The 16,492-nt window shown below is 39.6% G+C and overlaps 1 protein-coding gene across 1 annotated transcript in view; it reads left to right on the top strand.

Annotated features, from left to right (window-relative positions):
- Positions 1-16,492, top strand: part of galnt16 (UDP-N-acetyl-alpha-D-galactosamine:polypeptide N-acetylgalactosaminyltransferase 16) — a 63,993-nt gene that overhangs the window by 24,689 nt on the left and 22,812 nt on the right. Inside the window, exons 5-6 of the mRNA XM_047345129.1 lie at positions 534-599; positions 13,071-13,192. Of these exons, the coding sequence (XP_047201085.1) occupies positions 534-599; positions 13,071-13,192 (188 nt within the window). The remainder of the gene's footprint in view (positions 1-533; positions 600-13,070; positions 13,193-16,492) is intronic.

Here is a 16,492-nt window from a genome sequence, read left to right as displayed (position 1 = left end):
TACGAGTTGTCAAGCTTCAGTCTGTAACCATCAGGATGCGTCTCTGCTAGAGAGGGGGCCTGTAAATCTACCTACAATCCCTCAGTAAGACCACACTCACTCTCTGCTACTGATACTAATCCTCCAAAAGGGCATGAGTCCTTTTCAGCACCCATGTTTGTAATGCTGACTGTCTGCAGTGACAAAAAGTCCGTGGCAGCTTTTGCTCATGCAGAGAAAGTTGGAGGAAATAGGCTGCTTTCTGAATTTTAGGTGAATTATCCAGTAAAATTAAACTATTTTCTTTGTGCACTCATTTGTGCATGTTCATGCGTTTCAGGGTATTCCTTTTTTTTTATTTTAGCAAGGATGTGTGTTGCTGGTCTGTGTTACTGGGTGTTTGAATTGCTGTAAATCCATGCTTGTGTGGCTTGTGTGGTGTGTTTGTGGGTCAGAGTGACTGACAGAGAGCGAGGCGATGCGATAAAAGAGATGTCTCAGTGTATGTTCTGCCTCCAAAATAACATGCCATCTCCTCTGCTCTCCACCTCCAGCTGAGGACTGCCAGCTGCTCTCCCAGATCCCCAAAGTGCACTGCCTGAGGAATAGCAGGAGAGAGGGTGAGTGAAAAGACTGGGAGGAGATTGGGAGGAGGTTCAAATACTGCAAAATGGTCTAGTGGGAAATATACTGTACTTAAAAGTGCTGTGTGGGGTGTGTTTTAAGCAGTATGAGCACTCAACAAATTTTGAACATTTTTCAAAGTTCACAAGAAACTGATTGAATTCGTGGTAAAAAGAAAAAAAAAATGTCATAGTTTACCATTTAGAATTACAGCATAAAGTATTCTTACATCTTGATTTTTTTTTACATTACAACAACTATGTATCTTAGTCAAATAGTATATGTTTGATCTAATGTAAAAAAAAATCCAAGTATTCTGTAAAGTCTTCAGGAGTTTAGAAAACATTAGTGAACAAATAGAATTATGAAGGCTAAGGAACACACAGTGGGATCGGAACATAAGGAACACAGCAGACATACCAGAGATGAAAACCACTGCTCAATCCATCACCCGCAAACCTATCAAGATATTAATCAGAATAACAGTCAAGAGGCCTCTGGTGACTCTGGAGGCGCTGCAGAGATCCACAGCTCAGGTAGTAAAATCTGTCAACAGGACAACTATAAGTCATACACTCAATAAAGTGCACTGTGTTTATCACCCTGGACACACCATCCTCAGAATGAAAAATGGTTGTGATAGCATTATTGTGTAGGGATACCTTTTTTCAGGAGGGACTGGGAATATTGTCAAGGTTCACGGAAAGATGGATGGACATAAACAACAATTCTGGAAGAAAACGTTAAGATGCTGCAAAAGCATTTAAACAGCAATTCTTCCTTCAGCAGCACAACAGCCCCTAAACACACAGTCAGAGCTGCAATGGAATTTAGATCAATGCATAAATATGTGTGAATGATCCAGATCTAAATCCAAATGAAAATATGTAGCAAGACTTGTTGTGTCCTTCTCTGTCACACCGCTGGACATCGATCCATCCCTGCTGAACATATTCGCATTTACACGAATAAGTCAGCCCTGTTTTGAAATGGAACATGCCGACATAGCAGATAAAGACTCATGGGTTTCAAAGTTCAAAACCCTGACAGTGGATCTCCAAGCAGTCGCTCGCCAGAAGGCCACTCTCGCTAAAGAGCACAAATGGAATTATATTGAAAACCTCCCTGAACTTGAAAAACTTTTGAAACATGGAGTGCCATTCCCGACTCGTATATGAACATGAAACAGTATGCCTTTGAAGTCCTGTTCATCTCTGGTTCAACATACTTATGCGAGCATGAAGTCCAAATATCGCTCCTACAGTTCTGTGTAAAGATCAAAGTGACATCTTACAGCCTGAACTTAGGGAAGATCAGCATGGAGCTTCAGAAACAGAAGTCACATTAAACAGGTATGAACTTAAAATGAAAGATAGTTTTGACACGGGGTTGATGTCGTTTTTTATCGTATGTTCAGGTGCTTCACCTGATTGCTGGCCAAGAAAGAAACCTGAAGAGGATGAGAGCACACTGAAATGGACTTTTCTAGTTTTATGTTTACTTTATTAAAACAGCTAAGCTGCAACTACGTCTTTTTATATTAAAGTAGGTTACGTTTTATTTTATTTTGTACAAATACGAGAGCTTAAAAATCCCTGCAATTTTCAGTGTATAATTTATTGTAAAGTAGGCCTTTAGATGCCAATATATATATATAGAGAGAGAGAGATATATTCCAAAAGACTATATAAACTCTCTCTCTCTCTCTCTCTCTCTCTCTCTCTCTCTCTCTCTCTCTCTCTCTCTCTCTCTTTATATATATATATATATATATATATATATATATATATATACTCCAAACGACTATGTAAACTCTCTCTCTCTCTCTCTCTCTCTCTCTCTTTATATATATATATATATATATATATACATATATATATAGACTGAATTCTATTCAGTCTGTTCAGTAGGACTATCAGCTGTGTACTGTATCCACCTCCTGCACAACACAACTAATGGTCCCAACCCCATTTATAAGGCTTGAAATCCCACTTATTCAACCTGAGGGCACACCTGTGAAGTGAAAACCATTTCAGGTGACTACCTCTTGAAGCTCATCAACAAAATGCCAAAAGTGTGCGCAGCTGTAATCAAAGCAAAAGGTGGCTACTTTGAAGAACCTAGAATATAAGACATATTTTCAGTTGTTTCACACTTTTTTGTTCAGTATATAATTCCACATGTGTTAATTCATAGTTTTGATGCCTTCAGTGTGAATCTACATTATTCATAGTCATGAAAATAAAGAAAACTCTTTGAATGAGAAGGTGTGTCCAAACTTTTGGTCTGTACTGTATATATATATTGTCCCAAGGTATTTGGAACACCCCACCAGAAACATGATGGAAGCTATCAGGTGCTTAACGACCTCTACTTGACATGCAAGAAGCGCTAAGCTACATGAGGCATTAACATTGGAAGCCAGAAAACTACTGAGAGGTCAAAGCAATATTAATAAAGCAGATATACAATAAATGAAATGTATGATATACACACAGTAAAACTTCTCAAACCAACTTGCATTACAAGGAAGTGACTCCACTCTCATAAAGGTTTTTTTTGTATTGTAGTTAAATACCATTTAACAAAATGGTATGTGTATGTCCGAGTAAAGTTGCGCACATAGTTGACCGTACTGTGAGCAGCAAGGACTCTCCATGCACTGTTCGCGGATGTTTGAGGTTTCATAGCCGAGTGTACCAATTTCCTGCATTTCTGATGACAAACTCCTACATTTCCCAAACTGTGTGCCACGGCATCATTGGATGCTGAAAGGTACTATTTTCATACCCGGGTAGATACCATTTGATTTTAGACTTAATCAACCGTTTTGTTTAAATTATGGGCTGTAGGGTTCTGTTTAATTTATTTTTATTTTAAAGTAAAGTCACCAATACACAAATCCTGTTTTATAAGGGCTATTTTCTATTTAAATGAAGAAACCTAGTTTTTGGTGTCAGACATACAGTTTTCAAATGTAACTTGTACATACCAAGTCTTGCTCTACTATTAACCTTACTGTGTGACATTGTCGGATTAAAATAATATAATTATAATAAATAAATATATAGAAAATAAGTAAACTAAGTAAACTAAATTCTAATATTGTTTGTATTATTGTATATGCAATAATGTCTTATACAAGGGTTGGACAATGAAACTGAAACACCTGTCATTTTAGTGTGGGAGGTTTCATGGCTAAATTGGACCAGCCTGGTAGCCAGTCTTCATTGATTGCACATTGCACCAGTAAGAGCAGAGTGTGAAGGTTCAATTAGCAGGGTAAGAGCACAGTTTTGCTCAAAATATTGAAATGCACACAACATTATGGGTGACATACCAGAGTTCAAAAGAGGACAAATTGTTGGTGCACGTCTTGCTGGCGCATCTGTGACCAAGACAGCAAGTCTTTGTGATGTATCAAGAGCCACAGTATCCAGGGTAATGTCAGCATACCACCAAGAAGGACGAACCACATCCAACAGGATTAACTGTGGACGCAAGAGGAAGCTGTCTGAAAGGGATGTTCGGGTGCTAACCCGGATTGTATCCAAAAAGCATAAAACCACGGATGCCCAAATCACGGCAGAATTAAATGTGCACCTCAACTCTCCTTTTTCCACCAGGACTGTCCGTTGGGAGCTCCACAGGGTCAATATACACGGCCGGGCTGCTATAGTCAAACCTTTGATCACTCATGGCAATGCCAAACGTCGGTTTCAATGGTGCAAGGAGCGCAAATCTTGGGCTGTGGACAATGTTAAACATGTATTGTTCTCTGATGAGTCCACCTTTACTGTTTTCCCCACATCCGGGAGAATTACGGTGTGGAGAAGCCCCAAAGAAGCTTACCACGCAGACTGTTGCATGCCCAGAGTGAAGCATGGGGGTGGATCAGTGATGGTTTGGGCTGCCATATCATGGCATTCCCTTGGCCCAATACTTGTGCTAGATGGGCGCGTCACTGCCAAGGACTACCGAACCATTCTTGAGGACCATGTGCATCCAATGGTTCAGACATTGTATCCTGAATGCGGTGCCGTGTATCAGGATGACAATGCACCAATACACACAGCAAGACTGGTGAAAGATTGGTTTGATGAACATGAAAGTGAAGTTGAACATCTCCCATGGCCTGCACGGTCACCAGATCTAAATATTATTGAGCCACTTTGGGGTGTTTTGGAAGAGCGAGTCAGGAAACGTTTTCCTCCACCAGTATCACGTAGTGACCTGGCCACTATCCTGCAAGAAGAATGGCTTAAAATCCCTCTGACCACTGTGCAGGACTTGTATATGTCATTCCCAAGACGAATTGACGCTGTATTGACCGCAAAAGGAGGCCCTACACCATACTAATAAATTATTGTGGTCTAAAACCAGGTGTTTCAGTTTCATTGTCCAACCCCTGTATATGTTTCTTCATGTATAAAATGATCTACTGGGATAATTGTAGTTGCTCTTGAGTTTTATTTACTTTTCCCTGCCTCTTCGAAAACCTCATTTCTCCTGGTCCCATGGCCAATAAGTGTACAGTAGTCTGTTCATGTCACATGTGGTCCCTTCTCAGCCCGATCAGGTAAGAAAAAAGTAGGTGTCGGTAATGGAAACGCTCACAAAGCGGTCCGAGTGGAGTGGAGCTGGCCTAAATAGAGCCAGTGGAAAATGGGCATAAGTATTTGTTTCGGCTTTAGGAAGCACATGCCGACAAAGCAGAAATATGTCAGATTCAGGCCAACATTGTCCGACTGGCAGATACAGTGAGCCGGATCAAGCTTATCTTTAAGATTTTCTATTCTGCCAGCTTTAAAATCCAGGGCAGAAAATTAAAGCTTCAAGTATGAGCTAAATCTTTCACAGCTTTTCTTAGATAAAAATGCTCAAGGCGCCTTACTGTATTTTTGTACCACCAGAGCAAAAGGAAACAGAAAACAACACAGCACTGAGTTTTGTCAAATAACATAATATGTCTTGAATTAATTTGAGTTTTAAATAGCTTCACATCTTTCATTTAATGTGTCACACTATGCTAGGGCAGCAAGCACGGATGCAAGTACTAGATCAACATTAGTAACATGCTAACACAAGACAGGCTTTTCTCAGTAAGTTATAAACCCAGTGCCCAGCACGTGTCACGCAAGTACAGTACAGACCAAAGGTTTGGACACACTTTCTCATTCAAAGAGTTGTCTTTATTTTCATGACTATGAATATTGTAGCTTCACACTGAAGGCATCAAAACTGTGAATTAACACATGTGGAATTATATACTGAACAAAAAAGTGTGAAACAACTGAAAATATGTCTTATATTCTAGGTTCTTCAAAGTAGCCACGTTTTGCTTTGATTACTGCTCCACACACTCTTGGCATTCTGTTGATGAGCCTCAAGAGGTAGTCACCTGAAATGGTTTTCCAACAGTCTTGAAGGAGTTCCCAGAGATGTTTAGCACTTGTTGGCCCTTTTGCCTTCACTCTGCGGTCCAGCTCACCCAAAACCATCTCGATTGGGTTTAGGTCCGGTGACTGTGGAGGCCAGGTCATCTGGCACAGCACCCCATCACTCTCCTTGGTCAAGTAGCCCTTACACAGCCTGGAGATGTGTTTAGGGTCATTGTCCTGTTGAAAAATAAATGATGGTCCAACTAAACGCAAACCGGATGGAATAGCTTGCCGCTGCAAGATGCTGTGGTAGCCATGCTGGTTCAGTATGCCTTCAATTTTGAATAAATCCCCAACAGTGTCACCAGCAAAGCACTCCCACACCATCACACCTCCTCCTCCATGCTTCAAGGTGGGAACCAGGCATGTAGAGTCCATCCGTTCACCTCTTCTGCGTCGCACAAAGACACGGTGGTTGGAACCAAAGATCTCAAACTTAGACTCATCAGACCAAAGCACAGATTTCCACTGGTCTAATGTCCATTCCTTTTGTTCTTTAGCCCAAACAAGTCTCTTATGCTTGTTGCCTGTCCTCAGCAGTGGTTTCCTAGCAGCTATTTTACCATGAAGGCCTGATTCACACAGTCTCCTCTTAACAGTTGTTCTAGAGATGTGTCTGCTGCTAGAACTCAATGACCTGTTCTCTAATCTGAGCTGTTGTTAACCTGCGATTTCTGAGGCTGGTGACTCGGATGAACTTATTGTCCGCAGCAGAGGTGACTCTTGGTCTTCCTTTCCTGTGGCGGTCCTCATGTGAGCCAGTTTCTTTGTGGCGCTTGATGGTTTTTGCGACTGACTGACCTTCATTTCTTAAAGTAATGATGGCCACTCGTTTTCTTTACTTAGCTGCTTTTTTCTTGCCATAATACAAATTCTAACAGTCTATTCAGTAGGACTATCAGCTGTGTACTGTATCCACCTCCTGCACAACACAACTGATGGTCCCAACCACTTTTATAAGGCTTTAAATCCTACTTATTAAACCTGACAAGTGAAAACCATTTCAAGTGAAGTGAAAACCATTTCAGGTGACTACCTCTTGAAGCTCATCAACAGAATGCCAAGAGTGTGCAGAGCAGTAATCAAAGCAAAAGGTGGCTACTTTGAAGAACCTAGAATATAAGACATATTTTCAGTTGTTTCACACTTTTCTGTTCAGTATATAATTCCACATGTGTTAATTCATAGTTTTGATGCCTTCAGTGTGAAGCTACAATATTCATAGTCATGAAAATAAAGACAACTCTTTGAATGAGAAGGTGTGTCCAAACGTTTGGTCTGTACTGTATATCTGACATATCTGATTTAGGATCACTCAGAACCTTGCATGAACACCCCTTGAACATTTTCAGAGTTTGTCACATTACTCTTTCTAAATTGCCCTTAAGTATGAATGAGTGTGTGCATGGTTTTTTGTCCTGTGTGTTTTCTTGAGTTGCCCTGCGATGGACTGGCTGCCAGGGTGTACCCATCTCTCACCTGCAGAGCGCTGTAGATGGGCACTAGCTTCCCCCGACCCTGTACAGAAGAAGCGGGCATTGAATATGGATGGATGGATGGATGGATGGATGGATATAATCCATTCCATTGTAGCTCTTGCTGTGTGTTTTAGGTCGTCGTCCTGATAGAAGATAAACCTCCACCCCAAGTCTTTTTTCTGTCAAGAAGTGGTTCTTGGATTAGACCCCAGAATGCAGACAGGCAGGTCACAACACTAGGAATAAAAAAAAAAAGGTTTTCACAAATAACCAAAAAGGAAAAGCTCACAGATGGCAGGATCTAAGAGATGCAAGCATGAACATAGACAGGCTTGGTTTGGCATGAACAAACAGTATTCTTTACTGAGGGGTAAACAGAACATCAGAGTCTAAAGTGGATTGCACAGGTGAAAACAAGGAGACTGATTAGCATGAAACAGGTTGACCAAATGAAGCTGATTATGGAGGCAGTGGCTGAAAGTGGAAACAAAACCTGAACTGAACACAAAGACAATAAAACCAAAAGATAAATCTAAAACTAACACCACTAAAATACACCATAAACAGAATGAATATGAAACTAAAGTGAACTAAAGCACTACCTGGAAAACGTAAACAATCATGAGCAAGATCCAAAACAACTCAAATACCTACCAATCATGACATTTTCAGCCTTTAACAAAGTTTTCTTTCAATATTGCCCTGTCTAGCTTTATCCACCTTTCCCACAACTTCTCTGTCTCTGATGCAAAATATTATCCCCAAAGCATGATGCTGCCACCACCATCTTTCATTATGGGGATCTTGTGTTCAAGGAGATGAGCAGTGTTATTTTTCTACCACAAAATAATTACACAGAAGGCGATGACTATTTACACAGGTTAAAAAAAGTGCTCCACTAGCAATCTTCCTGTGTGAAACATACTGAGATTGGACCATGTAAAGGGTTTACATGGTCCAATCTCCTGATAGAAAATTAAGGCAATGAAAACAATTCTGTAAAGTAGGATACACTAAATTTGCTTCACCTTTATGTCAGGCAGGTACTCTGATAAGAAAAGCTTTACATGTTCAGTTCACAGTGTACAGGAAGATCATCATCTAGACGTTAGCTTAATCATCAGGGACTAATCTGGATTTATACTAAAAGAAGAGGCAGAGAGAGTTATCTTATGCAAGTGAGATATTAACTATTTATAACTGTTTTACAGAACCTCAGTTAAAAATGTTTAACTATCCCATTACTTTCCTATGAAGAGTTCTATGTTGACCGAAAATTACCACTGTTGAAGATGTAGTTTTTATTTGGAAAGATACATCTATTGTCTGATTTAACATGACACCTTTTGAAATAGACTTTGCTCTCAACTCAAATGGCATCTTGTTCACAAGTTATCTATAACATCCGCATGGGCAAAAGGGGAGACACCATGCTAACTAGCTCAGACTAATCCAGTTAATCGCTTTAATGTCTAAATGCTGTTTGATTTTCAGAGCCTCTGTCAGCTATGTTATGTACACTACTGGTAAAAAGTTTTAAAAACACTTTTTCATTTAATGGTTTTCTTTATGTTTATGACTATGACTATGACTCATTGTATGTAGATTCTCCCTGAAGGCATAAAAACTGAATGAACACATGGAATTACGTAGCAAACAAAAAATAGCAAAATATGTTTCAATATTTTTTTTTATTTTAGATTCCTTCAAGTAGCCGTCCTTTGCTGTAATGACTGAAATATTAACCTCTGGCCGTCTCTCAATGAAACTCTGGGAAGTTCTTTCAAGACTGTTTGGAAAACCATTTCAGGTGACCACCTCATGAAGCTCATGGAGAGAATGCCAAGAGAGCAAAGCAGTAATCAAAGCAAAGGGTGGCTATTTTAAAGAATCTAAAATATAAAAATGTTTAGAGTTATTTCACACTTTTTCTATACTATATAATTCTTTGTGTGTTCATTCATAGTTTTGTTGCCTTTGATGAGAACCTACAATGTAAATTGTCATGAAAATAAAGAGACCCATTAAGTGAGAAAGTGTATAAAACTTTTGACCGGTAGTGTATATAACAAAAAACTTTTTATTTCCTCCAGAAAGTCAGTTATGTTAATAGGAACCAACATTGGAATAAAAAAAAAAGACATGGAGACAATTGCCTTAGAGTTCAGTGGTAATAATAAAAATTGTTTAATAAAAAACAGGCAAAAAGATTTTTTGTCATTGTTTCTGATGGTCCCAAGCAGTAGGGCAGCATGAGTAGTAGATATATGGAAAGATAAAAGGGACACAATGTGTGTGCCTTCTAAAACCTAGTTTTGTTTTGTTTTAGAAGCACCTTGCAATATATCAGTAAACTATTATATACCTTAGGTGTTTGGGTTTTAGTATTCTTTTGTATCCATTTTCACCATCTCTCCGTTGTTTATTATGTTCTAAATGGTTTGGTCATACATAGTTCATTTATTTAGGTTTAGTTTCCTCTTTATTTCTTGTGTTCGGTTCCCCGTGTATTCTAGGTTATTCCCTTAGGTTTGTATTTGTCTTTTCCTCTTGGTTATGTGTATCCTAAGTGTGTCTTGGTTCAGCTCTCGCTGTGTTAATTAGTCATTCTCCCTCAGTCTACCTGCTTACCTTCTGCCTCAGCTGACCACAGACAAGCTGTGATTGAATGCACCATAAAAGTGCAGCTCTTCCCCTTTGGTCAGAGGGAATTATCAACCCCAGTGGGTCGCATCTCTATGCTGTGCAGGGTTTTGGACTGGTTTAATGCTTCAGGTACATTGAGTTTGATAGGACTCACCCTTTCAAAACAATATGAAGGCTTTGCGATCATGTTCCATCATGAAAAGGAGGAAAATTGATTTTCTGGCTTTAGCTTCTTCGGCATGCAGCCATCTGGATACTCTCCAACTCGGCATTCATTCTCATCAGCTGAACCTAAGATCCATGAACTGAAATGACAAGTTGGCACCTGTGTACCTGCAGCTGGAAAATGGGTTTGGCCACACCAGAAAGTGAAAGAAATAGTCAGTCAGTCAGTCATTTTCTACCGCTTATTCCATAGTGGGTCACGGGGGAGCTGGTGCCTATCTCCAGCACTCTATGGGCGAGAGGCGGGGTACAAAGAAGAAATAATGTATTTCTTTTCTTTTCATGACTGGTCATTTCTTCCGAACATCCCAAAGCTCTCCCATTCAAATCCTGTGAAGATACTTATCTAATTAATAAATAAAGAAGCAGATTTAGTGACAAATACCCTAAAAACAACTAAATTCATTTGTTTGGCAGCAGACTCAGCAGATACGGCCAGACGTCCCTCTCCCCAGACACCTCCTCCAGCTCCTCCGGGAGGAGCCCAAGCCGTTCCCAATCCAGCCGAGAGACATAATCCCTCCCTCAACTTTAATTGTGAGCAAAGTAGTTAGAGATAAACTGAGGTGTGTGGCTAAGTAATTCTTGTAAAGCTCTGACCTGCTGTTACTGATTTTAGTTCAGATTTTTCTTTAAGAACTGTAATTATTTCGGCTGCAAATCTTTTTTTGTAGCCTTTATGCCTTGAGTCCTGATAAATTATTTATATTAGGATTTACATTAGGAACAGAGGTAATGTCATCCTTCACCAATTTGCATGTTTAGTGTACCTTATATACACCTCAGTTTTGTTTTTTGTCACAAAACATTTAAAGGTCCTGCTACATTCAAGACGTGTTCTACAAATACAAACTGGTGTAATTTTTACATTGGGCTGGGGCAAATACATGTATTATGGATTTTGGCAAAGTATGTTTTGGAGTTCATTGGTAAAGAGGTTCATGGGTCTGTGGGTAAAGAACAAATGAACACCACCAAAGAGGGACATTCACCTCACTGGTTCGTTGGCGTTAAATGATCTGATAAAATGAACCTCTGAAGCAATGAGATGGTTTGTATAAAGCAGTTAAGTGCTTTTGGACAGTGGTCACATGATCAAACCACACCTTAGCACAGCGGTTCAATACATTTGCTTCATGAGCTAACACCTGTGAGGTAGCCTCATGTCCCAGAGGATCATCACTACTTACATATGCAATTAGCATAATGAGTCAGCATTGCTGACTATAAACATGAGTCCCTTTGTGTATTCCCTAGTGAATGTTAATCCCAACGTTAGCTGTGAAATTTTTAAAAGGCTGCTAACATTTCCACATCCTACTTGTTCCATTACAGACAAAGGTTGAAAAGGTTTTAAAGAGTCAAATGAAACAACTTTTCTGTAATACGGTTAGCCTCCCTGTTATCTACTGATGTCAGGTCTGGGTCATTTTATTGCTTCACTAATTGAGCAAAACAACTCCAAGGAACTGACATCCTGTGGCACACGTCAGCAAAAATCGGAAAGACTAATATTACAAACATACGAAATGGCAACAGCGGGAAATGACCAGTAACCAATGGGGTTAAAATGCTTTGATATGGTAGATTTTTATACTGTACAACTTATATATAAAGCCAATAAAAATATATTACCTACTTTTATCGAAAAGCTCTTTGGAACCAAATGGGATTGCAGCTCAAGCAATGACCAAATATAACTATATATTGCATATCTTGATTCTTTTCTTTATGTGCAGTACTGTGCAAAAGTTTTAGGCATGTGTGAAAAAAGGCTGTAAACAAAGAATGCTTCAAAAATGGAAGTGTTGATCATTTATTTTCATCAATCAACAAAATGCAGTAATGAACAAAAGTTAAATCTAAATCAAATCAAAATTTGGTGTGACCAGTCTTTGCCTTCAAAACAGCATCAATTCTTCTAGGTAGACTTGCACACAGTTTTTGAAGGAACTCGGCTGGTAGGTTGTTTCAAACATCTTGGAGAACTAACCACAGATCTTCTGTGGATGTAGACTTTCTCACATCCTTCTGTCTCTTCATGTCATCCCAGACACACTCCATGATGTTGAGATCAGGGTTCTGTGGGGGCCATACCATCACTTCCAGTAATTCTTGTTCTTCTCTAGGCTGAAGATAGTTCTGAATGACGTTGGCTGTATGTTTGGGTTCGCTCACTTAGCATTTTGTATATTGATAAAAATAAAAAGTCATCATTTATATTTCTGAAAGCATTCTTTGTTTACAGCATTTTCTCACACTTGGGTTTTCTCTGGGTACTCCAGCTTCCTCCCACAGTCCAAAAACATGGCTGTTAGGTTAATTGTTGTTTTTAGATCACCCTTAGGTACAGTGTGAGTGTGTATGAGTGCATGGTTGTTTGTTTGTCATGTTTCTCTCTGTGTTGCCGTGTAATGGTGACCTGTCCTGGGGCTGTTCCGCTTCTTGCCCCAGTGACCACTGGAGATATGCAAACCCCCATTCTCCACAACCCTGCAAGGATAAGCGGGTATAGACAATGGATGGATAAATATGATTGCTATATACGTCATATTAGGAATCAAATGTATTATCCCTATATACATGCAGTAAGACAGCAGGCAATGCAATTATTAGTATTCTTAGCAAGCTTTTGAGTTTTGAACCTTGAGGTGTCTGTGTCATGTGTTTTTCACAGGGTTGATCCGATCGCGAGTGAGAGGAGCCAACACGGCCTCTGCCACCATTTTGACCTTCTTGGACAGCCACTGTGAAGTCAACACTGACTGGCTGCAGCCGATGATCCAGAGGGTCAAGGAGGTATGAGAACACAGATTCACACGCTCCAGTTAGGCTTTCTTTACAAGTAGGATGAATTCAGGGTCTCTGTGCCCTAGTGTGTCATTCTTTAGCTGCTTTCCAGAATAGATTTTAATGGTCATAATGTAAAAGGCTGGCACTGCATTTTACATAGATATCAATTTGTTTTGCTTAGATTCAAGTCACACCATATGTGCCTTCTGCTACATCTCTACCCAGTGCACCAAACAGATGGATCATAAACTCCTTAATATTGCTTTATAAGAATATGTATGTTCTTTTTATGGAAGCTAACATATAAGAAATAGAAATGTATAAATGTTTGAAATGTCGAAACAAAGACCTGCAGTGTGTGTTTCATAGTATTTGGTATCTGCTTTGTGTTTCTGTGATGTTGCAATGCGATCAGTGTTTACTCTTGCTCCAGGCAGCATGCTGGTTTGTTTTGTGATCAAAAACAGCCTTTTGTTAATGCAGCCAAAAGATTCTTCCAATTCAATGCATCCTGCAAATTAAGTTATGCAGTCCACCAGGGACACTGCCATCACATCTAAAGAAGAATGCACAGAATACACAATGAAATGCAAAACCCACCACTTTTCATTATGAGTTGTTTTTTTCTACTTCGTCTTTTTAATTTTACTGGAATTTTGATGTGACCCTTCAAGGACGTTATGGCTGTGAGCCATCCCTTTTTCTCAGGTGCACAAAGCTTCTGCACAGCTAAATTATTTCCTCTTCTAAGTCTAAGACATGAAGGTCTTGCATTTTGATGGAGAGAGATGTAACCATGGAGGGGGTCAGTCATCGCTCACTTATGAGTAGGAGACTGTTTCTTCTCATATGCCCAGTGTCATTATTAATCTAGCTAATTTCACATTCCTTTCGGTTGTTTCCTGTCTGTGCTATACCTGTATGGGTCAATACACCATTTTCCCTACATGGTAGGGGTGAATATTTTTTAAATCTAGCTCACAGTTGTTTTGTGGTGAAAAAATGATGGAATTTCATCTGTAAGGAACAAACAAGGACAGCCTTTTTCCAAATTAGTTGAAATGCTGTATGTTTGAAAGCCAGATAAGTACCTATACCTATATCAGTCTAAAATAAGTACTTTCTGCAAACATACACATCAATGCTTCTACTGTCTTAATTCACAAGAAACATGATGGGTGTGTTTACATTGTTTGCGTTTGGTAAAGCACTCTTGGCCTTGGGCTGCTGTGACTCATTCAGCTTTCATTATGGCCTTTTAGTTTGGCATTCATGAGAGCTCAGTCATAATTCACTACATCCTCATCTTGGCTCCATCTGGTCCTGAAGTCATTTGTTTCTGTGAGATTAGAGCTTTAGGCTTAATGCGGGAGCCATCCAACGTCGTTTGTTTCCACATGGTGACCACAATTAATTATTAAATTCACCACGACTCAAACAGCTTTAATTTAATTAAATGCCAAGAATAATTATTACCTACGTAAGTTATGAAATTGTGGCCTCTAAAGTTTACACTGGTTTCTTAAAGGTGGAGCTTCTTAGTGTAATTTTGGCTTAAGGCAGAAAAGATCATCTCAAAGCCTAATAGTTGATTTGCAGGTAGATAAGTTTCCATTAATGCTTTTTGAATAATGCCTCAGACCCTCTGTTATGTAAAGATTAATAACAGTTAGGGATGGGTACCTTTCACATTTGAACCGATATCGTACCGATGCCCGGTACCTGGGAAACGCTATCGCTACTCAACAAATTTTCGGTACAAAACAACATCCAGCTGTTTGTATTATAACATCTGAGTTGTTTCAAGCATTTCTTCTCCCATGTTTCTGGCTGCAGAAGACGAGTCACTAACAGATGCAGGCATACTGACGGTGCCGAATGCAGGAGTTGTAGCCGTAGATCTGAGACTGATGAAAATTGAGCTCTCTTCAGCCTTGAGAAAAATCTGGTTTTGAACTAAGTGCTTCCTCAGATTAGACGTTTTTCTACTGCTGCAATTCGTGTCACAAATATTGCAGCGAAAGTAATCTGCATCGCATTTTGAAAAGTGGGGCAATTCTTTCGAGCGCTTTCTATCAGACATGCTTTGTTGACGGTACGAGCAGCTACTGACGTCATTACACTTATGTGCGTGCAATGCTGTGTTCAAATGTGCTCAAAATTATTGCTTTTTGCAGTTTTAAAATCATTTTTAGTAGTAAGACAAATTTTTTATGTCGCAGTTACGGCGCAGAGGTGCAAGTCAATGACGCAACCCGTACTGTCCCAATTCTACAATTTTGCATGCCTGTAACCTGCGTACTCGAACCTCTACGTGCACATCTACAAAGTACACACTTCATAGAGGGGCATAGGGTGTAGTGTGGTTATTGTGGTTATTAAATAAAGCACGCTAAACAGCAGCTTATACACCAGACTCACATCATGTACAGTATAGTAAAACAAATAATTGTAATACCTCCATTTGAAAACAAATTCTTTCAGCACAGGAGTTAGATTGGTGAACATTGCTATATTCCGCCTTTTTGCTCAAAATGTCACATGCAGCAATGAATTGTGGGCATTATGCTTCGGCGAAATCTGCTTAGATACACGATTAGCCAAAGTGTGGATCGGGGGCGCAAAGGGGGCGGCGCAAAAGGCCACTTTGGAGAATTAGGACACACTACGCACTCAAACCCAGCAACGTGTACATGCAACTGAGGGACACGGGTTTAAGTGCAAGTATTGGGACACGGCCTCTGTCAACACAACAGGGCAACTCAAGAACCACTTCCTTTCTAACTTCAAAGTAAAGGTTTCAAACCTAGAACGAACAGGGGTTCAAGCTTAAAGCTCTCAACTTCAAAAATAACTGCTTACAGTTATTTTACCTCGAAAGACAGTCTTCAGCTTGACAAGAAAATACTGGAACCTTTTAATATTTCAAGATTTTCCACCGTAAGAACATTTACTGTATGGTTTCTGTATTAAGTCTATGGTGATGATTATTGTACCAGTGTCCAGTAAGTAAAGTAGGCCATATCAAGTGGCCATAGTTTTAATGACACTCATGCTGCCTACAGGTGGTTTTAGAGAAGTGTTGCTACCATGAAGACAAAAAGGAAAAGTGTCAGAACCTTTTACTAATGAGTAGTCCATTTTAAGCACTGGGTTGATATTAACAGAAAAAGGTGGGCAGCTCAAATTTAAAACAGCTGTTCGTTTGGACCCAATATTAAACTGTTGAGTCACACACACACACTCAAACACCTGCCTTATGAACATATAACAGTGTTTGCACATCACTTTCACACAGACACACAA

Source organism: Girardinichthys multiradiatus, chromosome 19 (assembly GCF_021462225.1).
Source record: "Girardinichthys multiradiatus isolate DD_20200921_A chromosome 19, DD_fGirMul_XY1, whole genome shotgun sequence".
NCBI classification, from domain to species: Eukaryota; Metazoa; Chordata; class Actinopteri; order Cyprinodontiformes; family Goodeidae; genus Girardinichthys; species Girardinichthys multiradiatus.
The sequence above is the reverse complement of the archived record's forward strand: the minus strand, read 5'-3'. Positions and strand labels throughout refer to the sequence as shown.